The sequence below is a fragment of the Hydra vulgaris genome, chromosome 10 (genome assembly GCF_038396675.1).
Source record: "Hydra vulgaris chromosome 10, alternate assembly HydraT2T_AEP".
In the NCBI taxonomy this organism is placed as follows: domain Eukaryota; kingdom Metazoa; phylum Cnidaria; class Hydrozoa; order Anthoathecata; family Hydridae; genus Hydra; species Hydra vulgaris.
The window spans coordinates 28357140-28367692 of NC_088929.1; the positions used below are offsets into that span (position 1 = coordinate 28357140).

The 10553-nt window shown below is 26.4% G+C and overlaps 1 protein-coding gene across 1 annotated transcript; it reads left to right on the forward strand.

Moving 5' to 3' along the window:
* The first annotated feature begins 625 nt into the window (after positions 1-625).
* On the forward strand, positions 626-10303 carry LOC100199518 (NAD-dependent protein lipoamidase sirtuin-4, mitochondrial). Its single transcript, XM_065807695.1, has 3 exons — positions 626-973; positions 8359-8647; positions 9651-10303. Exons 1-3 carry the CDS (start codon positions 763-765, stop codon positions 10111-10113), a joined length of 963 nt encoding a protein of 320 aa, XP_065663767.1. The 5' UTR covers positions 626-762; the 3' UTR covers positions 10114-10303.
* The last annotated feature ends 250 nt before the right edge of the window (positions 10304-10553 follow it).

Sequence of the window (10553 nt, forward strand, 5' to 3'; positions counted from 1 at the left end):
AAAGTCCTGTCTTAATGTTATTATTTTATTATATAAGTATAATAACATTAATTAGGTTCATCACAATAAATCTAAAATAATTTCAACATTATAAACTATTTTCAATTTATTCAAGTTATTATTCTATTAGTTTGTATTACTAAAGAAATGTAATATTCTAGAAATTAAAAAAAAAATGCAACTCTGAAATGAAAATACTTAATTTAACTGAAACTACAGGTACCTATTTGGTCGTGGGCCCAAATGGGAAAAAAAATTTTCCCATTTGGTTTATTTTGACAAAAATTTTTATTTAAAAAATTATTTTATTATTTTTCAAAACCTATATATTGATAGAATTCAGAGTAAAAAGTTATTTAAAGACTAAGGATATATATAAAAATTTTTTTTCATACTTATGCAAAATCTATTGAACTTTAGGCGACTAATTTATGCGAGTTGCAAAAGTTAGCGCACCCTTCAAAATTAATCAAAAAGCTATTAATTCTTCTTCTTTATTCATTTTCTATGTGGCATGTAGTTACATTATAATTCCATAAGTTTCTAGTAATTTTTTTTGTGTAGGAACGGAGGGGGGATATTTTGACCCACTTAGCCGCGAGTGTTCTTATCCTAGTGCTGTTATCCTAAAATTTGATATAAACGCTAGCTGCTTATTTTTATTATGTAACGTAATTATAAAAGACTTGTATTATGTCCCTCCAGTACAATACTTTTAGAGTTGGTAGAGGCTTTTTATATATTTGCAGAACATTTTAGATAATGCCTTTTATAAACTTTGTTCATGCAAAGAATTTTTCAAAAGTTTTCAGGCGATTTTTAAAAACAAATGGATCCTTTAGCAACCATTTATTGCAATTTGTTCCCGACAGTCATCAGGTTTCTCAATATGAAGTTGCCCATATGTCTAAATTTATCAACAGCTGTTCAAAAGTCTTTGTAATAACAGGCGCTGGGGTTTCAACAGAATCAGGTTTGTAAAATCTTCATAAAATTTCAAGTTTTTTTAATTTTAATTTTTTTTAAGTATCTTATAAAATTTTTATATGGTATTTAAAAAAATTTTAAGTTGTTTAAGTATTAAGATGTTGTATTTCTTTAGAAAGAACCTCTAAATTGTATAAAATAAGTAAAAGCTCAAAAATTGATTCTCTACTAAGTAGAGATTCAATTTTGTTTAGATTTGTCAAAAATATGAAGTTTTAAATTTAAATTTTAAGAGACCTTTGGAAGTAGTCTACTTCTAAAGGTCTTTTAAAGAGAACAAAATATATATATATTATAAGCATACCAGAGTTCGCTGGAGGAGGGCTTAGCTACTCACTTTGAATTTAAGACTACATATTTTTTTAAAAAAAAGGTGTAATAGGGTGTAATAGTTTACACTTACCAAGTCACAAAATTACATAGATTTTTTTTGTTAAACAAATTTATTAAAATAAAAAAATTTTATTTCTAATTTTTTTAATAAAAAATAAGTATATTAACTAAAAATTCAGTTTTTATAATCCCAAACAAACCTAATATTTTGAATAGATAATCATTTATTTATTTTTCTAATTATATTTTTGAGAGAATTGTGGCTGTGTAAAAAGATTTTTTTATATAAACAGTTTGACTGCCTATTAGAAATTAGCTCAAAAAAATTGTTAAAACATCTATAGTTCTAAGCAAAGTGACTCATTAGGGTATCCCCAAAATACAACTTTTTCACAAAATTAAAAGATTTGAAACAACCTGGTTATTCTGGTATCTTAAATAAAATATACATGTTGAATTTAGGCCTCTAAATCTTTAGGAAATGTTAGATAAATGTTTGCTTTTCTCAAAAATATTTTTATTAATCTTTAAAAACTGATACAAAATGAAAAATAAAAATTATTTAAATTTCAAAATTATTTTATCGCTGGCTTTTCATGTTGATGTCTGCCAGAAAATCTTGAAACAGGCTAATATTTATTTTAGAGCACTGGATATTTGACACATAGTCTTCGAAAAACTTTAAACTAAAATGAAGATATACTATGAAGATATAACAGTATATCTTGCATACTAAGATTTAATATGAAAAAAGATACCAGCTGTTTTTTCTGAAAAACTTATTCAGATAATTGTCAACGACTATGTCATTTCTGATCTCAAGTTTCTTTATTTTAAAGTAAGATATACCCTCTGGATAGAGATACTTGATAAGTTACAGTGGCACTAAGGATTTATCTACATTAGCTATGTCTAGATATGTGAGTAAGACAACAACAACAACTTTTAAAAGAGTACCGTGAGTTAATATCTTAATTGTATACATAAAAGTTTTTAAGACAATTTCTTTTTAAAATTGCAAACAGTTCTTTTTTGATGCTTTAGCCTTTCTTGTTAGTGCTTGAATATAACGACAGATCTATGTTTCATATATGAGACACATCTGTTTCCCAATGACATGCTGAGTTAAAGTTGAGTTCCTAAAATGTGTGTACCAGTGTTGTGTCAAATAGCAAAAAAGTTATTTGTATATTTAAAAATCTTCCATTACATTTTTATTTGTTTTGCCTTATCTTTGGCTTTTAATAATATTGACTGGAAAACTATTAGCAGAAAATCACTACTACTATCATCCACAGTAGCTGTCATTCTTACTCAAGTTCTTTTCATTTTAAAACTACTATTATTTTTAAAATCTCATTAAAATCATTACACAGTTTGCTGTTATAGTGAAAGACAAGTTACTTGGTAAAAAAATTGAATTGCTGTATGACCCTTCACTTCAAGAGGAAAATCTTCTGGCTACTTTTAATGTAACTTTTAATTATCAATATTGAGTGTTGCAGTCATCAGACTTTTTTTATAGAGTTTATAGTACATGGATTTTTTTATTCGTTTTACTAAATGCATTGAAAAATGAATCTCTAGTGAAATTGACAAAAGTTATATTGATTTTGTTTTAAAATTAGAGATATAATAATTTTTAAATTTCAAGTTTTTTTTTCCAACTGCATGTTTTCCAAATGCATGTTTAATTTTCTTTCATTAAATCATGTCAATATCCTCAGCTACAGCAATTATAGGATATTGAACTCTAGTGCAAATAGAGGATATTAAGTTTTAAATAATTTAATGTCCTATTTAATGGCATCAAGGGTCCTGTCATGGTCTGCTTACATTTTTATTACATATTCTTGCACCCATGTCAAAAATTCATTTGATATTTTTATAAAATCTATTTTAAGAATTAAATGATTTTCTTTAAAGAGAGGTTTATTTTAAGATGAAGAAAAAAAAGATTTAAATTAGTAATGCAACTTTAAAAGATGTTAAAAATGTAAAATCAACTTTTAAAAATGAAAAATTATTTATTGCTAAAAAATTGATAAACTTTTTCTTTTATTGACAATATCTTTTTAAAATATCACCATTTGTTGACAACTGTGATTTGTGAAACTTTGAATTTTGGCCTTTCCAATTTATTTATATATCAAAAAATATTATTAAAGCTTTATTCATTTTTTATAATATTTTTGCTTTGGTATATTTAGATATCCAATGGTCATAAAATTAAACAAATTTTACATGATTAGCACTCAAGTTAGTTATGTTATATATTCTGTGTAATAGTATTGAGAAATCATACTTGCTTATTTATAAATTCAAAATAGGTAAGGGAGAGAGAGGTAGAAGTGTATAATTTATGTGAAAAGCCATAAATGCATAATAGTCTGTTTGTCAGTTTTTGCACCTTAAAAGGGTCACTTTAAAGGGTCTTTTAACACTTAAAATTTCTAAAATTGCTTTTTCAGATTTTTTTTTGGGACTCTTCAATACTCATATTGTATTCAAAAGCATCCTAATCCTCACTTGTTCGGTTTTCTGTAAGAAATAATATGTAGATCAATGTTCTTTTTTTAAAAACTAAGATATCTGCTATAGTATAACTCTTGGCTGTAAGTGGCAGAATTATGCCACTGTTTCATTTAATGATAGCACTGACAAAAATATCTTTAATATATATGCAGCCTCATTTTTTTATAAGTAAATATATCATCAGCCATTATTTTAGAAGTAAAATTTAACTCTGACTTGACAGTTGTTAACCTTGAGTTGAATTTTTTTATTGACAAAATTATTTCAGCAGTCTGTAAGTCTAAAAAGGCCAAGTTTATGCATCATCTGCTCCACAGTGGAATATCATTGATTCCATTTCCTGTGTGTTCTCTAATTTATGGATCTCATTCATTTTTGTTTGTAAGTTGTTTTTATTAAATTGCTCTTTGAGCAGAAAGCTGGGTCTGAGCTGATGCTAATTGTTTTTTATACAAAGATATGCATTTTTAATTTAGGTTTAAATTTTTTTTTTATTTCTCAGCAATTGACGGATTGTCGTTCTGAGCAATAGTCTGATGTTTAAAACCTATATGTTCTCAATTAAATTTTTCCCTCAAAATTTTCAAATCCTCTTTAAGCTTTAGCATTTTTGTGTTATATATTGAATATATTGTTACATATTTTTGTGTTATATATTGTCATATTTTAAATGGATAAACTCTATTTGAAGTTAGCAAGTTGTAAAGCAAAAGATAAAGAGCCAGTATTATAAAAAAAAGTAGCACATGATTCAGTAGAATTAATTAGTTTAATAAAGGTTGAAAAAAGTCAAATAAAATTGAAATTATAAAATGATTTAACAAAGATCTTAGTAGGCGCTATAACAGTTGCCATATCAATATCATCTGCAATCTTATTGAATAACCAAATCTTTGGCCAACATTGCTACTGTTTTAGTAGATGCGAGTTCATAGAAAACAAAACTTTTTTTTTAAGCATAGCTGATAAGAAATTAAATTTTCAAAACTAGGTAGTTTTTCGAAGGTGGGCCGAAAGTAATCCAAAATTACACAATTTGAAATTTAATTTCTTCAGATATTATTTCTTTATCTTTAACATATAACCAATGGGTTGACTTTTTCTTTACTTTGTTAAGACTTTAGAAATAGCAACACATCAACATCTTATGCATGAACTAGAAGTATCTGTTGTCACTGGAAAACTGCCTCACCAGATTAGTGACTTTCTTGCTAATTAAAAGCAGAGAGTTGTTCTTGACTAGTACAAATTGAGCTGGGCAAACACACTAGTAATGTGCCACAGGGTAGTGTCTTGGGTCCGCTTCTGTTTATTATTTATAAATGATATTCCATCAATTATCAGTTTTCTTGTTAATTGTATGTTGATAACTGCAAAATCATAACTTCTATTAAAGAGGCTCCAGATTCAGACAAGCTACAGCCAAATTTCAATGCTATTGCTCAATGATCTAAGAAATAGTACAAGAAACTGAACTACAAAACATTAGTAAATATTTAATTACAAAAAAAAAAAAATTTGATGCTGCATCTTTCACCAACCTAAATCTAATGAAATCTGAAAAGTTGCATGATCTCATCATTATCATCATGCCGAATGGTAAATGGTGTTCACAAGCTTCTGAAATTGCATCTAAAGCTAATAGCATTTTAGGATAGATCAAAAATTGATTTGTCAGTAGATAAGTAAAACATTTAATTATAATTATACACTGTATATCAAACATATCCAGCAATGAGTTGCAAAGATATCTCATTGTCTAAAACTATTTTACTATGAAAAACATTTACAGCTTCTTAATTTAAACTCCTTAGAAGTAAGCAAAACTTGTTTCAACTGTATTCAGCATTTTAAAATTGATAGTAGGATTGATAGCATTAAATATCATGGTTTTAGTGAAGTTTATTTAAAAACATTTATAAATACATTTTTAAATAAACTACACTAAGTATTAGATAAACTGAACAATATTATTAACTTCTTACTCTGCGAATAGCAAGACTTGTATATTATACTCCATTTCAGGAATTATCTCCTTACAGTAAATATATATAAATACAATATGTGTTTTAATATACATATATGCTTGCTTTAAAATGTCACAGATAATAGATGTTATTTATTTTATAAACTTTGATTTACAAAAAATTGAAATGTTTTTGTTACATGTTATAAATGTTACATTGTTTCCAGTTTAGGATGTTGAATGCTGGATCTTCTTGACTCAATGCATGGGTTTTACTTGTGTCTCTGTTTTTATGACTAGGCAACTCATTCTATTATCTCCTAATGAAAGTACAGCTCTAAAACTCAGTTTTATGGTTCTGAGGCTGGCTGGTAGTCAGGTTTCCCGAATTCTGTGGTAGCTCTCAGAGAGGTTGATTCCATCAACAGCTGAAAAATATCAAAGTATTAACAGTGCAATGTTGCGCATGGATGGTGTCCCTGTTTGTACTTTGTGCATTGCGGAGGCCACATTTGGAGCCCTTTGTTACGGCTTAGGGTTTATTAGTAGTAATGAGGCAAATGCTTGGGCTATTAGAGAGTGTTCTGAGTACTATCTATGCTTTGAGTCAAGTTCTTCATCAAATTTAAAAATAAATAAAGTACCAAAAACTATAAAACACAAAAAACCAGCTTCATCACCATGTTCTCTAATTAGCATCTGCTAAAGTTGCATCTCTTTATCAAGCTCAACACTTTCATAAGCACTTAAGTGCTAGTGTCTCTTGTGCTATCTACTAAAATTCATTCTCGTGTTACTCGTCATTTAATTAAGTCTCATCCTTTTTCTGTGACTGTTCCTAAGTGCTCCAAAAACTCTTATTTGTCTAGTTTTTTTCCTTGAACATCAGTTCTTTGGAATTCGCTTCCTTCATCTTGCTTTCCTGATTCATATAATTTGCAATCCTTTAAGTCGTCTGTCAATCGCTATCTTGCTCTACAATCTTCATCTTTTCTCTTCCAGTAACTTCCAACTTTAACTAGTGGTTGCTTGCAGTCTTGTTGGAAGCGAAGATGTTTAAAAAAAATTAATATTAATAGTATTTTAAACTAATTTGCAATCTCTCTGCCTTGGTATTGTTTAGTTTGAAATTCTAGTTCTAGTTTGTTTGATATGCTAACTTTTTCTGAAAGAAAAGATTCTTTAATTTCAAACTTGTTTAAATAGAGTTACCAATTACAATGTTTATATATTTCTTATCTCGTTTCATAGAGATAATAAAGAAAAAAAGAACTTTGAATGAGCTTATCGAAATTCTCCTCTTACGTTTTTGTTGTATCTGAAACAAATTATATCAATATTTATTACTCATGAATGATATAGAAATTGAAAGATTTAATAAAAATTGAAGTTTAAGCTTTACCTACTGAACCCAGTTGCAGTGGAGCAGTTTACACATCATCTAACATATATTTTTTTTAATTAATTTTATATGCTTTAATATTTTTTTATACATTACTTTGCCAACAAGAGTGAATTAAAAAAGTTTTATTGATAACATTTTTATCAACTTTTACCCTTACAATATTTTTACTTACAATTTTGTTTTTATCTACAGTTCAAAATGGCTTACTCAACATTAAAAATAAAATTAAAAAATACTTAATGAAATTAAATAATACATGTTGACATCTTCATTACAAAAAAACAATCAATTGAACTCTTTATCAAAAATAACTAAGTTCAATGATAAATTAATAACTTATTTTTAATTTTCAACTTTTTCAACAGTTTTTTCCTTTCTTTTAACTATTCATAACAGAAGAAGTTAAAACGTTTATTTTTACAAGGAATCTTAAGAAAAGTTTTAGCCCTAATACTAACTGCCCTTCAATTTTAAAACTACCATTGATGTGCTGCTATGGGTTTGTACCAGCTCGATAGAGTTTCAAAATAATAACTTTAAATAAAATCTTTGCTTTATATAAACAAAAAAACTATTTAAGTAAATAACTATTTAAGTAAATAACAAAAGTTCGCATTAATAGCTAACATTAATAGTTTGCAATAACTCTCATGTGCAGAGTTTTATTATTTTCGTATTAAAAACTTTAAATGAAATCTTACCACAAACAGTTTACATTTTTTACTGTAGGGTATACACACACAGATATATATATATATATATATATATATATATATATATATATATATATATATATATATATATATATATATATATATATATATATATATATATATATATATATATATATATACATACATACATATACATACATATATATATATATATATATATATATATATATATATATATATATATATATATATATATACATACATATACATACATATATATATATATATATATATATATATATATATATATATATATATATATATATATATATATATATATTCTGACCTTCAATTTTTTACAATTGTGAGTTGCTTATCACTGATAGAAATTCATTATTTCTGGTTTACAGAGAAAGAGAGACAGTTTTAAAAAGTAATTTTATTGTTTTTTATAACAGGCATTAAAGATTATCGTTCTGAGAAAGTTGGTTTATATGCTACATCTAAGCAGCGGCCCATTGAGTATTTAGAGTTCTTAAAGAACCCAAATAAGCGGCAAAAGTATTGGGCACGAAACTATTTAGCATGGCCAATTTTTTCTTCTTTTCAACCAAATGTAAATCATCATTTTTTATCAGCTATGGAAAAACATGGAAATTTACATTGGCTTGTAACACAGAATGTTGATAGTCTTCATTTAAAGGCTGGATCAGTCAGAGTTACTGAGCTTCATGGTTCTTCTGCGAGGTATAAAAACATTAAATTATCATTTTTTTTTTACTTTATTTTTTTTTGGTAATCTAAATTTTTGAGGAAAAATAATTTTAATAAAAAGAATAAAAAAAGTTGTATTCAAATTATTCTTGTTCAACTCAATTATAATTAAATACGAAAATGAATAATAAATTTTTTTTTCTTGTAAGTTGTAAATAATTTATTATTTGTTTTTTTATTTTTTAAACTATTATTACATTTTTAAAAAAAAAAAAAAAAAATGTGATAAATAAAAGTACATTGTTTAATCAACTATAAATTTTACTAATGCGCAAACAGAATACAAGTGTTTTTAATGATTCTTTGTAAGCTTTTAAAACAAGCATTTCTCAATTTATATTAGTGGTCTGTAAAATACAAGTGTTTTTAATGATTCTTTGTAAACTTTTGCTCCTACTCTGATTATCAATAAGAAGCGCTTCTTTATGTTTTTACTACTACTGCAATGACATCTCTCACACAATGACATCTTTAATAAACAGACTTCTAGGGCAAATCCACAAAACCGAATCTTTCAACTCAAAATAATTCCAAATGGTAATTTTTGCAACCTAAGTTTTTGCTATGACTACACAAAAAATTATTTTTATTGTTTATGATAAAATGTGACAACAACTCCGTCATATGTTAGCACTTGGAAACCTTAAAAATAAGATGTGGATAAAACTGTTGAATCATTGAATGGTCAATGATGATGGACCACCATCAAATTAAGCAATTTGTAATTGCTTAATTTGCACATTGGATTTATTTTTAATCGTGTCTTTATTAAGCATTTTTCAAATACAATGTTTCTATCAATAAGCAATTTTTAAATTTAATATTTGTTTATAGTATTAAGCATAGATTTTTAAGTAAAGTAACTCAGAAATAAATAGATAAAAAATCAATTTATGAAAAATATTAATAAATAAATTTAAAAAAACACAATAAATCATAATGAATTAATTGAAGTTCCAAGTTTTTTTTTATTAAGAGTGGTATGTTTAACATGCGGAAATAAAATTAGTCGATTTGAACTTCAAAAGCAGTTGCAACATATAAATTCCAACTGGAGGTCCATTTCTTCCCTAAATGAACAAGGTCCAGATGGTGATGTTTTTATATCTGAATCTGATGCAAATCAATTTAAAATGGTTGACTGTCACAAATGCGGCGGAATTCTAAAGCCTGAAATAGTTTTTTTTGGTGACAATGTTTCTCCCACAGTAAAAGAGCTTTGTTATAAAATGTTATCAGAGTGTGATGGAGTACTTGTCATCGGTTCTTCCCTTCAAGTCTATTCCAGCTTTCGATTTATTATAGCAGCAAAAGAGAAAAGAATCCCAATAACAATATTAAATATTGGAGAGACAAGAGGTGATCCATACGCTTATTTAAAATTACCTTATCGTGCTGGAGAAGTATTACCGAAATTGAGTTTGAAATGGATGACTTAACAAGGCTTTTAAAGTAGGTCGTTTTCGATTATATCTTAAAAATATGAGCTATTGATAATTGACTATTTTAATTTTTGTATTATACATAAATTGTATATATATTTATTAGTGTTGTATTTTAATATAGTTTTAACTACTTTTATGACTTTTTAAATATCGGTTAAAAATACTTAAAAGAAGTAAATAGTAATTTTGTATTATTTTTTTTATTGTAAATCATTTTCACGGATCGTAAAAAATATCTATTAAATGAAACTAAGTAACTTTCCTCCACATGATGTATTTTAATATTTAAAAATGAAGTTGAAGCAATTGATCGAAGAGCTAGTAACCGTTTGTAAATTTCATCGGAGAGCTAGTAACCGTTTACCAGACATCGTTGCATCAACTTGGGAAACAGCCTAATAAAAATATAAACATGATTACAGGATTTAGAAATA